The sequence below is a fragment of the Elgaria multicarinata genome, chromosome 10 (assembly GCF_023053635.1).
Source record: "Elgaria multicarinata webbii isolate HBS135686 ecotype San Diego chromosome 10, rElgMul1.1.pri, whole genome shotgun sequence".
Taxonomy (NCBI): domain Eukaryota; kingdom Metazoa; phylum Chordata; class Lepidosauria; order Squamata; family Anguidae; genus Elgaria; species Elgaria multicarinata.
Genome location: NC_086180.1, coordinates 17,852,035 through 17,870,179, shown reverse-complemented (window position 1 = coordinate 17,870,179; position 18,145 = coordinate 17,852,035). Strand labels below are relative to the sequence as shown.

The 18,145-nt window shown below is 44.6% G+C and overlaps 1 protein-coding gene across 4 annotated transcripts in view; it reads right to left on the bottom strand.

The window, feature by feature from the left end:
- Positions 1-1,204: 1,204 nt before the first annotated feature.
- Positions 1,205-18,145, bottom strand: part of ARHGAP24 (Rho GTPase activating protein 24) — a 412,693-nt gene continuing 395,752 nt past the window's right edge. For all 4 annotated transcript variants that reach the window (XM_063136191.1, XM_063136188.1, XM_063136190.1 and 1 more), the window contains 2 exons: positions 9,241-10,312; positions 1,205-1,923 (listed from right to left, as the gene is read on the bottom strand). In XM_063136191.1, the coding sequence (XP_062992261.1) occupies positions 1,680-1,923; positions 9,241-10,312 (1,316 nt within the window). In that variant the 3' untranslated portion in view covers positions 1,205-1,679. The remainder of the gene's footprint in view (positions 1,924-9,240; positions 10,313-18,145) is intronic.

Below are 18,145 nucleotides of genomic sequence, written 5' to 3'. Positions count from 1 at the left end.
CAAACAAGCCTTTCATAGTGCCAACACACACCTTTTCAACAGGAGTCAGTTGATGATCCCAGCCTCTTCCAGAGCCATACAGGAGAAAAAAACAGATGGGTATCCAGATATGTTCAAGAAAATGGAAACTGTAGGCCAACACATCTGGAGGACAAGAAACCACCACCTGCTTCCCCACTGTCTCCTGGCTCTCCATATGCATCCCACCCTAGGAGATTGTGGAGTAGATGACCTCTACAAGCCCTTTGAGCAAGACAATTTTTAATAATGACTATAGGGGAAGGGGCCAATTAGGAATAGGGCTGGAGGTGCAATTCATTCATTCATTCATTCATTCATTCAAGAGTACCTAATTCAAACCTCCTGAAACTATACACTGGCACTTGTGTTCCAGATCAACACTTTTCAGAAGTTTGCAATGTAGTTCACCACTCCAAAATGTGCACAAAAACATGTAGACAGGGAGGAAGCATACAGAAAACCACATTCAATCGGCGGGGGTGGGGGGGAATTGCTAGGCAAATGTGCACACAGCAGGAAACGCACATTGCAAATTGATGTGGAAACAGACTGAAGCCACATGACAGTCAGGAAAAGGAGAAACTGACCGAAACCAGGATTGGGATGATGGTGCACAAGTTTTAAAAAACCCTTTCGCCCCAAACTGAATTTCCAATGAAAATACTCTCTCAAAGTTGTTATTTGACATAGGAGGGAAACTGTCATTGGCGCATTGTGAAGGGACCTTTGGAAGGATCATGGAATGAGATGAAAGGGTTCTCTCTCTCTCTCTCTCTCTCTCTCTCTCTCCACCCACCCCCACCCCCGATTCTACAATCCTAATGATGGTTGGCCTCCATTAGGAGGCAACGTGCCTGAGAAAACCATGTGTTTAATGTAGCATGTAGCTTGGTCCTAAGCGTAAAGACCTTTTCTTGTGGGACGACTATTTGAACATGAATGTGGATTGGGCTGTATACAAAATACAAAGGAGAAAAAGAAGGCAAAAAGAGTACAAGCTTAATAGATACTCATGTTATATTTTTATAAAATTATTTACAGGATGGTTTTTTTGGTCATGGGCAAATCAATTGGCACAAACAGCACGGTCACACAATATCTTTTTTGTATTGTTTTGTTTTAATAGCGAACAATATATATATATATATATATATATATATATATATATATATATATTCCCCAGCAAGAGGGGCAAACAAATACAAATTAATTTATAAAATAAGCTGATGGTAACACAATGCCAAAAATAGCTTATTATGTTAAGTAAGTGCAAGGGAGAAAAAGCCTCAATATAAAGCTTGATTGCAATGAAGTTTCCATTTGCCAGTTTAAATATAAGACTTGCATTAAAATATTTTTTTTCTTGTCTCTTTCTACTCTGCCCCCAACCCCCAGAATGATCTATTTAAAACCTATATACACAAATCCAATTGCAACACTTAACAGTAGCATTATGATGCATTCAGGGGAATATGATTTTTCAATTAAAATGTACACACAGCAGATGCGGTTGATTGATGTCGACATGGCGTCTTCTTTTGAGGGTTGACAACATTACGTTGAGTGCTAGCCTCAGTCAGGTGACCAGTCACCTGTTACAATATAATATCCCAACAACCCTCTTCCCAGAATCCCACAGTCTTGGTCAGCAGCAATGCTCATTGGATCCAAATGGTGTTCCCTCTTTCTGGCCTACGGGGTTCCACTGTCAGTTCCCCAAACGTTGAGAAGAACTGCTCCATCTCTTTTTGCAGCATGTCATTCCTCTTCTCGGCATCTTCTTTGGCCCGCTCTGCGTTGCGCATTTTAATTTCTACCATGGTAAACTTCTTCTTCTCTTGTTCCAGTTCATCATGCAGGCCCATCATTTCTGTCTCCAGGGAAAGATTCCTCTGTTCAAGGCTGGAGGAGGGGTACAAATAGATGACAAAGACTTAGTGTATTTGGGTACAAGCCGACACTCTATCAGGACTGCTTTCCAGAATCTGGGGCCTTAGCTAGACCTAAGGTTTATCCCGGGATTGTCCCGGGGTCATCCCTGTTCATGTAAATGACACACAGGATATCCCAGGAGCAGGCAGGGATGACCCCGGGATAAACCTTAGGTCTAGCTAAGGCCTGAGTCTGTTGCTGCCCAGAAATATATACAGAGATAGAATCACCAACCCGAGGGCCTTCCCCTTTGCAGATAGGATGCACAGAATGTCAGTTTTATGCATGGGAGTCTGGGATTTGTAGTCCCAACCCAAGCCCCAGTAGGGAAAATAAATGCTCTACCAAACTAGGAAGTGCCTGGCATCTCTGCTGCTGACTCCCCCAGGCTCAAGGTATATTTCTGGACATGGGAAAGAGGTGGTTGTGGTAGAGAAGGTGGTGTGGAGTTTGCAAGCAGCCTTAAGCCTCTTTGGCCCCATTCAGAAGGCACCTTAAGCCATGGCTTCAACCACGGTGCTTAAGCGAGAAAGTCAGGCTGTGTTCAGAAGACACCTTAAACCACAGCTTTAACCACAGTGAATAAAGCAAAATGCCTTATTCATTATGTTTATTATTTATTTATTTAGAATATTTATATACCGCTCCCCATTGAAAAATTTCGGAGCGGTGTACAAGGTAAAAATGAAAATAAAAACTGAATAAAACAGTTAAAACAAAATTTAAAAAGAAGCAAAAAACAACAACACAGAAATCCAAGGCTGCATGTTAAAGAAAGGCTTCTTGGAATAAAGATGTTTTCAGGAGGCGCCGAAAGGAGTACAAGGTTGGCGCCTGCCTGACCTCCAGAGGCAGGGAATTCCACAGGAGGGGCGCCACCACGCTGAAGGCTCTTCCCCTGGTGGATTCCAATCGGAGGATGGATCTAGGTGGAACCACCAGGAGCAGGCCCTCGGATGACCTCAGTGACTGGGCAGGTTGGTAAGGGAGAAGGCGCTCTCTCAGGTATCCTGGTCCCAAGTTGTTTAGGGCTTTGTACACAAGTACAAGAACCTTAAACCTGGCCCGGTAGCGAATAGACAGCCAGTGCAGTTCCCTCAGCAGAGGAGTTACATGCTGGAAAGGGGTCCAGCTCTACCTTTCCTTTTCATCAAACCCAGGTGAGGCAGTGACTGTTCTGAACCAGTGCCTGGGCACGGTAATGGACTGGATGAGGGCTAACAAACTGAGACTCAATCCAGACAAGACGGAGGTACTGTTAGCGGGTGGTTCATTTGTCCGGCGAGGTGATGTTTGCCCTGTCCTGGACGGGGTTGCACTCTCCCTAAAGGATCGGGTCCGTAGTTTGGGGGTGCTCTTGGATCCAGAACTGTCACTTGAGGCACAGGTGAACTCAGTGGCAAAGAGCACCTTTTATCAGCTTAGGCTTATTACCTTATCTGGACAGTGATAGCCTAGCTACAGTTATCCATGCTCTGATAACCTCTCAGAGTTGCAGCATTCTGCACTAGTTAAAGCTAAGGTTTAAGGTGTCTTCTGAACTGGCCCAATGAGTGCTCGAATGGAAGACTTGCAAAGGCTTTATTCCTATTGGGGTAAGATGTGGAACACTTGTGCATCAATACTTGCGAGGTAGCTCTGTGAACACACCACTTATTCACATGGCCAATCCGGGCTTAGTAGCTAGCCAATGTCTACTGTGCTACTATATTACAGAGCTTTGGTGCTGAACTTTATGTCTCCCACTCTCAGTTTAATTTCCAATGAACAATAGTAAGGTGCTGGTTTTGTCCTTGAATCCCACAACCCTGTTGCTGGATTACACCAAGGGGCAACCTAATCTACATCTCTGTTTTGAATGGTGGCCAGCCAGATGCCCCTAGAGAGCTCATGAGCAAGGCATATGAGTGATGGCCATCTGCTGTTGCATCTCTCCACTCTCGAAGCTATTCCAACTTTGAAATGGACATTCCATTTCTAGTTATGGATAAAAGATATTGATTAGAATAAAAATAATGATCCCCCCCATAATCTTCTTTTAATGGCCAGTTATAGTGGCTATGTTAACATCTTGTGGCAATGAATCCTGTTTAAAGAACTATTTCTTTGTGTCCTTAACTGAACCTCCTGCCACTCCTTTTCACGGTAGGACCCTTGATAATTTGCCCATATGACTGGTCTCCTGATTCATCACTAGATGAATCCAAATCCAAGTAGATTTCTACAGCAATCAATAATTAGTTGCTATAGTTGTTATAAATTCTATAGGCTGGTGCTGTATTTCTAAATATGAAACATGGTCTTTTGTTGAAGAGGACTGCTTATTTACAAACAAGCTCTTCTTCTTTTAAGGCTGTCTGCTAATTGGGTTTCTTGCTACCTAAATGGAAGCATGGCCGTTGTACATTAGTGAATTATGACCATGCTTAGACTTATAATAACTGCCCTGAAATAAATTAGTGCATCATTATAAAATCAGATAATTCATGGCTAATGAGATTTAAAAACAAAACAAAAACCCTCTTGTGATGGAGTGGAAATAACCCAGGGCAGTGCTAAATCCTCAAATAACAGTATACATTTCCTGGAATTACATCTTGCTGCAGAAAGCTCCAAAACCTACTAGTTTCTTCAAATCCCCATAGCTGAAAAGAAAAACAAACAAACCCAAACCTGTTTAGTTAGGCTCTTAGATGGCTTTTTCTCAGCTTTCTTTCCTTGTTAATCCTCCTCTCTACATCTTCCTCAGGATCATCATCCAAGGAGGATGGCCACTTGCACATCACCAAAAAAGTCCATCATCCCACCCAAAATGACACACCAATCCACATAGAATGTGCATATGTTAATTTATATGCAATAACGCAAATTTAGAAAGGATAACTCTAAATAGAAACTCTAAACACCTCACCATGTCAGGGAAGACGGTGAAGTGTGTGTCTCCTCAGTCTGCTATCCAGGTGCTGCTAACCGTTGATAGGCAACATCAAGTCAACACCTTCTGCTGCTTTATCTTTAAACCAGATTTGGACCAAACATCCCTTCAAACAGAAGATACCTTCAAATAGAAGGCTGCCCTCTGTAAAGTAGGGCACCTGACCACCCCTTAACTGGCTGATAAGTAGGGGTGTGCACAGACCCCACGCTTTGGCCCGCTCCGCGCCGCTCTGCCCATAGTCCGCTCCTCTTCGCCGCGGAGCTCCGGTTCCAAATCGGAGCTCCGCAGTGGAGGGGAGTGGCGCCAAGTAAGGCCCCCCTCCCTCCTCTCCCTTACCTGCAGAGCCCGGTAAGGGACCAAGGGGGAGGGGGGCCTTACCTGCATCCGTCCGCGGTCCCTCGGCTTCTTCAATTGAGCCCGTGGCTCAACCTGGAAGTCTAGGCCGCAAGTGCGGCATAGACTTCCTAGTTGTGCCGCAGGCTCAATTGAAGAAGCCGAGGGACTGCGGACGGATGCAGGTAAGGGAGAGGAGGGAGGGGGGGTTTACCGGGCCCTGCCGCTGTCGCCGCATGGGCGACAGCGGCAGGGCCCGGTAAAACCCACTTACCTTTCTTGCAGAGCTCCGGATCGAGGCGAAGGATCCGCCTTCACCTCGATCCTCTTCGCAATGCTCCGTCGGCCCCCCAATCCTCTTCGCCTCCGCTTTAAGGGGAGGCGAAGCACCCCGCTCCACTTCTAATTCGCCGGTCCGATTAGAAGCGGAGCACATCCCTACTGATAAGGAGAAAGAACAGACTTGAAACACACACAGGCCCATCTGTCTAAGATAAAGTGTGAGGTGGGCAGCCTACCTAGACGACTATAGTATGTGCAATCTCTCTCTCTTTTTTTTAATGGAAGAGTCTTGAGAATTAGGCCTGTGCATACAGAGGCCTCCATGTGGAACAAAAGCATCACATGTTACTTAGGTGCCTAGTGGGAGCAGGGGTCAGGCAACCAGTCCTCCATCACACAACTAGGGCCAGATCTACACCAAGCAGACTATAACATTTTGAAAGCGGTTTGAAAACGGTATATGGAATGTGACATGGGACCCAACAATTGTTAATGCCATTATAAACCATTATAAAGCAGTAGTGTAGATCCTGCCTAGGTGCATCAACTGGTGAAATGGCCAAGAGATGCTTGCGGTCTGGAAGAGACAAAGTGAAGAGGGATAATCCACACCACAATCTGCCTAGAACTTGGAAATGCTTGAACCCTCTAGTAGTCAGCAATGACTCAAGTGCTTGCACGAGAGGTTCCTTTCCTTTCCTTCTATTTGAAAAACCAGCCAGTCCAAGTGCTCTTTAAAATGGAAGTACTATAAAAAGGGAATCCAGGACAGGGCTTTGAAGGTGCCCCACAATCTTTAGTACTACCTGGACAGCATCCTGGTCATAGACTTCCCCATGATGGTGAGATGTATAGTTTTTCTGTTTTCATTATAGTAATTATTACTAGATGTGCATCTATAGCTATACCTATTCAATTAGTACAGGCAGATTTTATGCACACCTGTGTCCTCTTTTGCCCCCTTCATTTGGTGAAGTATTTCCTCTTTTCCGATGGTGCCGAAATGGTCACCCTACAAGTAAGTCAGGGGATGCCAATGCTAGAGGGACATTTCTCACTGGTTTCTCCCAGTTCAGCCAACCTGGAATGGGGAGCACCCAAGCCCCAGGCAGGTTAGGTAGCTCTTTTAGCATTCTGACTGGTTCTGACTGAAACCTGGAGCAGATTATCTGCCCCACTGACATTGGAGCACCAGTGTCCACTTGCCTAGACATTTTATCCCCGCCCAACACACACACACACACACACACACACACACACACACACACGAGGCTGGTGCTTCTAAAGCCTCACTGTTTCAACCACTGCAACTCCCCCAGCACTTTTGTGCTTCACAGTCAAAATTACAAATGGTTTTCCCCCAGCCTTGGTCTTACACTGAGCCAGCTGAGGACTCTGATGTGCTGAAGCTATTTCTAAAGCTCATTTGCAATTTTCTATAATGTGAATCAAAGCCTCCCGAGCTCATTAAAACCCGTGCCATGAATCTGAAACAGCAGCCATTGAGGAGGGACATTTGCCTCTGCGGCCGCTGGGAAATACATTTTCTTTCTTGAGTGTCTCCAGCTCTGTCCCTTGGCATCCAGCGAGATAAATTTTGTGATAGTCGTTAGCATTTACAGCTGGCTTTTTAGATCACTTGGTGGCAGAATGGAAGATGTGAGTGATATATAATCCCCTAAGAGATAAATTAAGCCAAGTGCTAAAATGTCTTCTGACCTTTTTCTCCCTGCCTCATTGTTAATGCAACACTTCATGTCAGGGCATATATAATTTAAATTATTTTTCCGTGGGATCTGAGAGAAAGGCCCCAGCGTAATGATCTTAGTCCACCTGACTAGCAAATAATGTATGGTTTCTTTCCTATGCAGAAGGGAGTGTGAGCAGCCCAATCTATAAACTTTTTGAATTGGATTATTTGGATTTAAGCAGATGGGTAATCTTAGAATCATAGAATAGTAGAGTTGGAAGAGGCCTATAAGGCCATTTTGTCCAACCCCTGCTCAATGCAGGAATCCACCTTGTTGCATTGGCATGTATATGCTTTAGGCTGTAGTCTTCTAAAGAATCTACACACCTACCTCAGAGTAAGTCCAATTGAGCCCAATGGGGATTAGACAAATGCATAGAGGATATGCCTATCAATGGCAACTAGTCCTGATGGCTATATATTTCCTCCAGAGGCAGCGTATTTCTGAATACCAGTTGCTGGGGAACATGAGTTGTAGGGTGCTATTGTGCTCAAGTCTTGTTCACCAGCTTCCTTCGGGCAGCTGGTTGGACACCATGTGGAACTGAGGCTGAGCTAAATGAGCCTTTCCAGCCAAAGGCTTATCTCTGGGCCAAATTCCAACGGGTGGAATTCTTATGATTTGAGTTTACATGTTTGGGACGGCACTGCAAAGTGGGCTTTCAATGACTGTCAAACCAGCACAATGCCTTTGGTGTTATGCCTAGGGGATGGGCCAAACCAAAACGCCACACTGGCGTTAAAAAGATGAGTTAAACTTCACAGATTTCACAAATTCATTTCTTTGTCAATCCCCATAGACAGTGTAGCAGCATCTCAAGAGAGATTGGCACAGCCCAGGCAAAGTAGGCGTAGAAAGGCCAGAGTTTGGTGGGAGCAGAAGAATGGGAAACTTACCTACACAGGTAATCCTACACAGGTGGCTTGTGACTGGAGCATCCCCATTTCAAAACCAGTCATTTGCCCCCTTTCCCTACCCCTATTAGACCTTTCTCTTCTGCTCATGATGGTTGCCAGGGTCTCAATCCCAGCCAAGCAGTTTCATTATGACAGCCTGCCCCAACATGGTGCCCTCTAGCCTGCAGGATGCGTGGCTTAGGGAGTCAGCCAGATGGGGGTCACAGCCCAGATCAGGAACCTCCATGGTTTGGACTGGGCTCATGGGGTAGAGATTTCCCATCCCTGAGATAGCAGGTAATATGTAACACCAATGCTTGGGAGCCTAAAGAGTTTCCATCAAAGAAGGCAACACTATGGAAGACGGACATATAGTTCGACCTGATATGAGGCAACCTCTAATGATATATTTGCAACAAATATATACGGCAAATTCAGGAAGACAATGTTGGGCCCTGCTCAGCACTCAACGGAAAGGCTGCACCTCAAGTTTAGAGCCCCTTGGAGTTGCATGTCAAAGTTCCCAGCTTCAATCTCTAGCATTTTCATGTACGGCTCGGGAAAGAGAGCCACAGCTGGGCAGTGTAGAACAGGGTGGGGAATGGGTGGTCCTCCAGATGTTAGTGGACTGTAACTCCCATTAGACCTAGTCAGCATAGCCAAGGGTGAGTGCTGATGGGAGTTGCAGTTCACCAACATCTGGAGGGCCACACATTTCCTATCATTAATGCAGACAATACTCAGCTAGAAGGACAAATGGTGACAAGGTGTTAGGTACATTGATGTACATTGATGGTGCTATATAAATAAATAAATAAATAAATAATAATAATAATAATAATAATAATAATAATAATACGTAGCTCCCTATGTAACCATCCATCAGTCTGAATGGAATTGGCTGAAGAATCAGGAACCCTACCCCACCACATAACACCTTCATGTATCTGAAAAAATCTCCTTTCTCCTGGCCCAGTGCTATAGACAATGTCCCTGTACTGCTGTGGTCTCCAATGGGCATCACCCATTAGTATCAATTTCCCTATAAAGCCCTGGACATGGAGTTTGCTGTAGCCCAGCAGCTTACCTTTTAATCCTCGTTTCATACTCCAGCTTTTGTTTTGCCATTTCCTGCTTTAAGCTTGACACAAGGCTGTGCAAAGCACTGTGGTTGCTTGTGTTGTTGACGACAAAAGTTTCACTGTTGTCGCTGCTGCTGGTAGCCCGGCTGCTACGCCCACCAACACTTCTCCGGTCACCTTTGCTCTCATAATCTCCTTGGTTGGAGAGATCTTCATGTTGGGGCTCATCTAGCACAGGGTCTTCAAAATTGGGCCCATAAAAGTCTTGCTCAGGGCAGGTGGTGGTAGAGGACCGGCAGGAGTTGGAATGTTCAGGGAGGGATATTTCACAAGACGACGTGGACCACGTCGCACTATCGACGCTCTGCTTATCTTCGGTGTTCACCACAGAGAACTGCTGGTGGACGTTGTCATAAGTAGAGAGTCTGTTATGCTGGCCTGAATCACTCATGGGCTCCTTTTGCTTGTTGTCCCTGAATGTCACGTAACCATTGGGCATCCAGCTCTGGTTGCGGCTGTTCAGAGAGTTGCTATGGGTGTCAGTACTTGAGATCCCCATTCGCACACCTCCATTCTGTACACTATGTGTGCCCATTTTAGTGACTGGCCCTTTCAGGGAAGATGTTCTTCTAGCCTGCAAGGTACCATTGGGCAAGGCTGGTGATGTCTTCTCTTGACCTTCCACCGAACTGCTGAACGACCCATTGGTGACTATGCCACTGCCTTTATTAAATGCTGGATTTTTTTTCACCATGAGGGGTGGACTTCTGGTGATGTCCAGTTTGTGAATGCTGTTTCTTGGGCTGTTTGACTTGCTCCCAGGCTGGGCAGTAGGAGACCCGTTGTCCACAATGGTCCTTTGAGGAGATTCAGGTTTCTCCCAAGAGCAGCGTCTCACTGGGGACTCCTTGGTGTTGTTGTTCTCTTTGTTCTGGAGCTGACCCATAATCACTTTCTTTTGGATCTCATTGTTGTTATTACAAACTTCCTGCCCACTTTGGAGATCTGCATCCTTGGGAAAAAGCAGCTCATGTTCACTTATCATCATAGACATCAACTGCTGGACGACAACGGTACCTAGAAGACAATAACACAAATACACTACAGTTAAACATCAGGTAGATGTGCAATGATGGTTGTTGAAAAGGAAGAGTTACATATAGTTTGTCCTAACATGGATCTACCATGAGACGCAGTATTTCTCCTGATTTCATCTTATGTGAAACAACAACAACAAAGGAAGACAGCCAGTTTCTTTGGTAATATCACTCACCATCATTTGTTCCTTCCTCTTAATTATTATGAATAAAGCGCCACTGATGTACACATCATTTAAAGTGTAATGTAGAACAACAACAAAAAAGAGGTGGGTGGGTGGGTGGGTGGGTGGGTGATACCTTCTAATTTTTGACAATGGGGAAAGTCAACAAAGGGATTGAGAGAAGTACTTGCACTCATCTCTACAAAATGAATTTGTCACTTCAGGTATGTTAATTTAGACTACAACCCTCATGATCCCCCACAGAAAACAATGCTGGCTACTCTGCCTCTGGCCCTAAGGTGAGGTTTTTTTTTGGTCCTTGGAACACAGGCACGGGGTGGCAAACAATGAAGGGTGCAAGCAGATTCCAGGAAACCACAACCTGCACACAGCAGACTGTGTCCACCTTGATGCCACTTGAGTTCTCATCACACCCCTACAGAGAAGGGAAAGAAGGAAGGAAAGAAGAAGGAATGGTAACAGGGGATTAATGTGATCAACACGCCAGCTAAATATTATACGTTGAGGGCTCTGGTGCCCTCCAGGTGTTTTGGATGGCAACTGCCATCAGCCCCAGCTAGCTTGGCCAATGGTTAGGAATGCTGAAAGTTGTAGCCCAAAACATCTGGAGGGTCCCATGTTGGGGATCTAGATGGCGTCTGCATACTTTAGTGGAAGGTGACCTGCTTACTTGCTGGAACTATATCTTCTGCAGACAGTGCAATGTGGTATCCATGGTTCGCTCCAGCACTCTACTTATGGGCTGGATTATTAGGGGATATTATGTAGGAGGCTGATGTGTGTGGGGTAACTTGCTTAAGAAAAAAATGCTGGGTGCTTCCTGCCCACTTCCTAGTTTCTGCTTCCATGATTCGGTGGAGATACCAAATAACCCCTGGAATCTGTGCAGACGAGACAGAGAAGATACCACGTAGAAAGTTCAAGCAAAGGTAAGATCTGAGCTTCCTGAATCACTGACTTCCTGAATCACTGCTAGCATGCTTAGCCACTTCACCAGCTCTCTTGAGTGGCTGTGTGTGTGTGTGTGTGTGAAGAAGAAGACAAGCAAGGAAGAGTGGCAAGAAGAATTGGGACATGAGAGACGACTGTAGGGGTAGAGAAAAATTAACTGCACATATAGAGACATCTAAGGAGGGGAAATGAATTGTGCAAAAGCAAAAAAAGAAATTAAGAGATCAATAAATATGTGTGAAAGAAAAACGAGTGTGCAATGACAAGGGTGATGGAGCACAGATACTAACTTTGCATTTGTGCGCATGCACACACACAACAATGCATATTTGCACACACTCCTTATGTATGCTGTATAACTTGTATTTATAGTTTTTCATTAGATAGTGGGCTCATGTTCAGGCTGTTTTACTGTCACTGTTCCACAGCTTCATGGCAGACTAAGAATTATAATTAGTGAATGTCTTTGTTCCTTAGTGATCTAGTGATATCATTTTGCATGTTCTTCTTTTGTTGCCTGTATTTTTTGTAACTTTATCTTGAAATTAAATAAAATGTCATGGAAAATGCACATTGTAGAAAAAGAAATGCATGTTTTTATTTATTATTATTATTATTTATTATTGCATTTATATCCCGCCCAGGGCTGGGCAGGGGGGGGGGCAGTGGGGCCAGTTGGCATGGGCCTATGGTTTTGAGGGGGCCTACTCCGAGTCCTCCTGGGCAAAGTTGCTTGATTTTTCCGTTGTTATTGATGAATTTGCCCAAAGAAAAGCACGCAAAGCATTTCTGAATGTGAAGAAGTGATGTCTTATATACAACTTGAATAAAAGTGCTTCCCATTACTTTTTTAATATAAATTGTTCTAGTTCATATGTATTTAGAACGGATTAAAAATACTTAATGAGCACTTTGAAATGGGGCCTACATTTCCTATCTGGCCCGGGCCTATTACCAGCTTTACCCGGCCCTGATCCCGCCAAGGAATCCAAGGCGGTGTACATAATCCTCCTCCTCTCTACTTTATCCTCACAACAACAACTCTGTGAGATGGGTTGGGCTGAGAGTCTGTGACTGGCCCAAAGTCACACAGTGGGTTTCCATGGCCAAGTGGGGACTAGAACCCGGACTTCCCAACTCTCAGTCCGACACTGTAGCCACTACGCCACACGGTTTTCATGACTTTTAGTAAATGGGGGGGGGGAGAATGCATTTGGGTGCATGCTTTTAACACATGGACACTTTTTCCTGTTCAAGCAGGCAAGAAAAGAGAAGTCTGCAATCACAAATGAGGAGAAGATGGACCGAGGTGGAACATCACAATCTTGAGCTTTGCTGAGTCTCCCATCCGTTGCTGAATATTGCACGGCATCCCATGCCCCTCATTCTCCCCATATGGCCATGCGCTGTGATGCTCTGTGAATTCCACAATATTAATATGGTTGGGCTGTCATGTCAGAACATGACAAATATCTAAAGATCATAGTCAGTGGCTTCAGGAACACAGGGAGAACACTGACTGTGAAAAGAAATAAAGGAGTGGGAAGATGAATGATCTAATTACAGTTTACGAGCCTCACTTCAATATAAGTCGGGGCTCAAATGGCACGTAGTTGGTCGGACTCAGAAGCCTCTATCAAGGAAGGACTGAGGCTGCCCCATTTCTGCAATATTTAGTTTTGCCAGTCGGAGCAGCAGATCATATCAGGGCTGTTCAATTAGTTTAATATAAATACCATTAAGCACTCCAAAATGCGACACAGTCCTTCAGTGCTGAATATGCTGCTGGTTATGTTATAAATCAAAATGAACTCCCTTAAGCCAGGTGGGGGCTCAGTTTGAAAGGCACTGTAATGAATGGCTATGCTCCTTTCTGTAGACGTCCATGGTGTATAATCAGCATGGATCCCTTTTTAATTTATGGAGCACATCTTTGGAACTTGGTGTACAGCCCTTTTCCTAGTCAAGCCTTCTAGAAATGAAGGGTTGTTTTTTTTTGGGGGGGGTACAATCCCAATGCCATTTTAGGCATTTTCCCACCGCACGCTGGACACTTTGGAGCAATTATTTCTCACTTGCCCTGTAACATGCTTATAGAGGTTAGCTGTGAATATTATAGTTCTTTTCTTGAAATGCAATGGCCTGTAAGCCTTTTAAGCCAACCCATCAATCAATCTCCATCATGGAGTGAAGCTGACATGATACACTACATAGCCCATCAGATTTGGCTATATGCTGATGTCACTGTGGGCAAATGATGCCATCCAGAGTGATGGAAAGTGTATCATCCCCTTTCATAAAGCAGCCACCAAAGAAATAGCTCAGAGCACACAACACATGCCAATGCTGAAAGCTAGTACAGATACAGATTGACCGTGCGAGCCTATATACACATCTACTCTGTAGTAAGCCCTATTGAGTTTAATGGGATTTTCTCTCACATAAGTGTGTACAGCATAGAATCATAGAATCACAGAATAGTAGAGTTGGAAGGGGCCTACAAGGCCATCGAGTCCAACCCCCTGCTCAATGCAGGAATCCACCCTAAAGCATCCCTGACAGATGGTTGTCCAGCTGCCTCTTGAATGCCTCTAGTGTGAGAGAGCCCACAACCTCCCTAGGTAACTGGTTCCATTGTTGTACTGCTCTAACAGTCAGGAAGTTTTTCCTGATGTCTAGCTGGAATCTGACTTCCTGTAACTTGAGCCTGTTATTCCATGTCCTGCACTCTGGGATGATTGAGAAGAGATCCTGGCCCTCCTCTATGTGACAACCTTTCAAGTATTTGAAGAGTGCTATCATGTCTCCCCTCAATCTTCTCCTCTCCAGGCTAAACATGACCATTTGTTTCAGTCTCTCTTCACAGGGCTTTGTTTCCAGACCCCTGATCATCTTGGTTGCCTTTCTCTGAACACGCTCCAACTTCTCTGTGTCCTTCTTGAATTGTGGAGCCCAGAACTGGACACAATAGTCTAGATGAGGCCTAGCCAGCGCCGAATAGAGAGGAACCAGTACCTCATGTGATTTGGAAGCTATACTTCTATTAATGCAGCCCAAAATAGCATTTGCCTTTCTTGCAGCCATATCACACTGTTAGCTCCTATTCAGCTTGTGAACTACAAGAATTCCAAGATCCTTCTCGTTTGTAGTATTGCTGAGCCAAGTATCCCCCATCTTGTAACTGTGCATTTGGTTTCTATTTCCTAGATGTAGAACTTGGCATTTATCCCTATTAAATTTCATTCTGTTGTTTTTAGCCCAGCACTCCAGCCTATCAAGATCACTTTGGACTTTGTTTCTGTCTCCCATAGCTATCCCACCCAATTTTGTGTCATCTGCAAATTTGATAAGCATTCCCTCCAACTCCTCATCCAAATCATTAATAAAAATGTTGAAGAGCACTGGGCCCAGGACTGAGGCCTGTGGTACCCCACTTGTTACCTCCCCCCAGTTTGAGAAGGTATCCCCAACATGATGCCCGCCAGATGTTGTTGGATAACAACTCCGACCTGCCTGAGCCAGCCTGGCTAGTGGTCAAAGTTTGAGAAGGTATCCCCAACATGATGCCCGCCAGATGTTGTTGGATAACAACTCCGACCTGCCTGAGCCAGCCTGGCTAGTGGTCAAAGTTAGTGGAGGTCGTAGTCCAAAACATATGGCGGGCACCAGGCTGGTAAAGGATGGTATATAGGATTGCAGCCACAGAAATTTGTAAGTTTTTCAGAATGCTAATTGGACCCCTTCCTTCTACATGAGCTACACTAACGATGATCTGACTTCTCAGATTTAATGACTTATGGGAAAATGCATGCAGTAATATTGCAGCTGAAATATGAGTATCTGCAATCATCAGAACACATTGATTTGCATACTGTTCTTCCTTTCCAACCCTAATTAGCAAAATAAATCATTTGTTGATGAGTGGATATGCATCCACAGAAGAAGAAGAAACTAAAAACCTGATAGCTAGATCTTTTGAATTCAGTGCAGCACCTTTAAATCTCATCAGTTGGACACTAGTATCTTGTTAAGAACCTAAGAACTGGCATTGCTGAATCAGATCAAACCCTTCTGATCCATGGGTAGGCAGATTGTGGTCTACTTTTCTTTCTTTTTACTGGAACCGTGAGATCCTCCACCTGGAATTATTGATTCATAGCCCAGGAATTTGTTTTGAGTACCAGAAATGAACAAATGTCACAGTCCTTCTACAAAAACCCACTTTTTCTTACTCTAAGCTTTCTTCATTTCATCAGTATAATTTAGGGTGGCAGCAGGGATGGGGGGAAGAGGAAGGGATAATTTGGCTGTTGCCATTGTTAAAGTCAGCAATCTTCACCAAACTACTAGAAATTATCTGGTTGATCCAGATCTACCTTCAACCTTCCCCTGATCCAGTCGGCCAACATGTCTTGAAATGGTGGCTGGCCAGATGCTCACGAGAAGCTCACAAGTAAAGATAGGCAAATCTGTCAATTTCACTTTCTCTTAAATCTGTTTTTTAAATCATCATCATCATCATCATCATCATCATCTCATGTTCATTCCATCCATAGATGAAGAAATTTGTGATTCTTGGTAAATTCTTGATGAGAACCAACATTCTCATCTATCTAACCAGCCAAATGCACTAGGTCCAGCTATTCCCAACATAGAGGGGACCATGCTGTTCCTGCCTGCCACATAGCTGATAGAGATGAGGAGCGTGTCCAAAAAAAGGAAAGAAAAGGAGAGAGAGATAAGGGGTGTCACCCTAACTCAGCACCACAAATTTGGGATTAGGAATGTCACAAGCGCCTGACTGCCGCCCTGGACACAAGTTCGGCTCTCTTTTCAAAAGAGTGGACCCTGCTCAAGGGTGCATGAGGTCCCTAGAGTGCTTGGCAGCCACCCTCCCACCCCATTGAAACTGCACACCTTGCATCAATGGTGGCCGTCACTGCAAAATTTCTGGAGCCTCTACAAATTGCGCACTTTCCCTCTCTGTGTCAATGGTAGCCACCACTGACATGGGTGGGCAAGATGCGCAATTTCGGCAGGAGGGCAGGCGGTTGCTGAGTGCTCGATGGGCCAAGCCGAGCATCTCATGTGGACCAGCAAGTGGCGATGGACTGCAGTGGAGATGGGGTGAGTGCCCACTGAGGCGGCCGTGGGTGAGTTCCCCCAACCCGAAGGATGCAGACCAAGTTTTTTAGGAGTGAAGCACTCAGAGTTCTCTGCCTGGATGTACAAACCTGTCAGTTTTGGTTTCCCACACTTGCACATTTTGGGGGGGGGGGAAGAAAACTCTTATTATTATTTTTATTATTTTATTACATTTATATCCCACTTTTTTTCTCTCCAAGGAACCCAAGGCGGTGTACATAATCCTCCTCCTCTCCATTTTATCCTCACAACAACAACCCTGTGATGTAGGTTAGGCTGAAAGTCTGTTACTGGCCCAAAGTCACCCAGTGGGTTTCCATGGCCGAGTGGGGACTAGAACCTGGGTCTCCCGACTCCCAGTCTGACACTCTAGCCACTACACCACACTGGCTCTTAAAAAGTACCAAACAAAATTCTCCCCCATCCCTACCTCTAAGTTGGGCACTAAGGCATCTGCCTTCCCCTCTGGCTTATCCCCAGTATCTGGTATTTGGGATGGATCTGCGTCTGCATAGACATCTTCCCTTTATCTACTATGGCAAACAGCTCTTACAATACTGAGGCGAAATCTACATTCCTGCTTTATAGCAGTATTGAAATGCACTGATAACTGTTGGTGCACATTACACATTCCATATACTGCTTTCATAGTTATTTCCTGCTTTTTATTCTACATTATCCAAAAGACTGCAACAAATGTCATTATGTGCCCTACGAGATATAAATATGGAAGAGGAATATAGCATTACCATAATGGGATCGCAATGATTTGACACAAAGTGTAGACCTCCATGAACAAATGCAATCAATTTTTAGAGTTACCTTAGCTAGCACCCATCACCCACAACTTGTGGTACTGAATTCCATTAGTTTAATATGAACTGCCAGGACAACATCCTTCTATTGTGAGTTGACCCGTCAACTTTGACTTTATCGCCTTAACATGACCTTGCATTCCATGACTTATTATTATTATTATTATTATTATTATTATTATTATTATTTATATAGCACCATCAATGTACATGGTGCTGTACAGAGTAAAACAGTAAATAGCAAGACTCTGCCACATAGGCTTACATTCTAATAAAATCATAATGAAACAATAAGGAGGGGAAGAGAATGCAAACAGGCACAGGGTAGGGTAAGCAGGCACAGGGTAGGGTAAAACTAACAGTATAAAGTCTGCACAACATCAAGTTTTAAAAGCTTTAGGAAAAAGAAAAGTTTTTAGTTGAGCTTTAAAAGCTGCGATTGAACTTGTAGTTCTCAAATGTTCTGGAAGAGCGTTCCAGGCGTAAGGGGCAGCAGAAGAAAATGGACGGAGCCGAGCAAGGGAAGTAGAGGCCCTTGGGCAGGCGAGAAACATGGCATCAGAGGAGCGAAGAGCACGAGCGGGGCAATAGTGTGAGATGAGAGAGGAGAGATAGGAAGGAGCTAGACCGTGAACAGCTTTGAAGGTTAACAGGAGAAGTTTATATTGGATTCTGAAGTGAATTGGAAGCCAATGAAGAGATTTCAGAAGCGGAGTA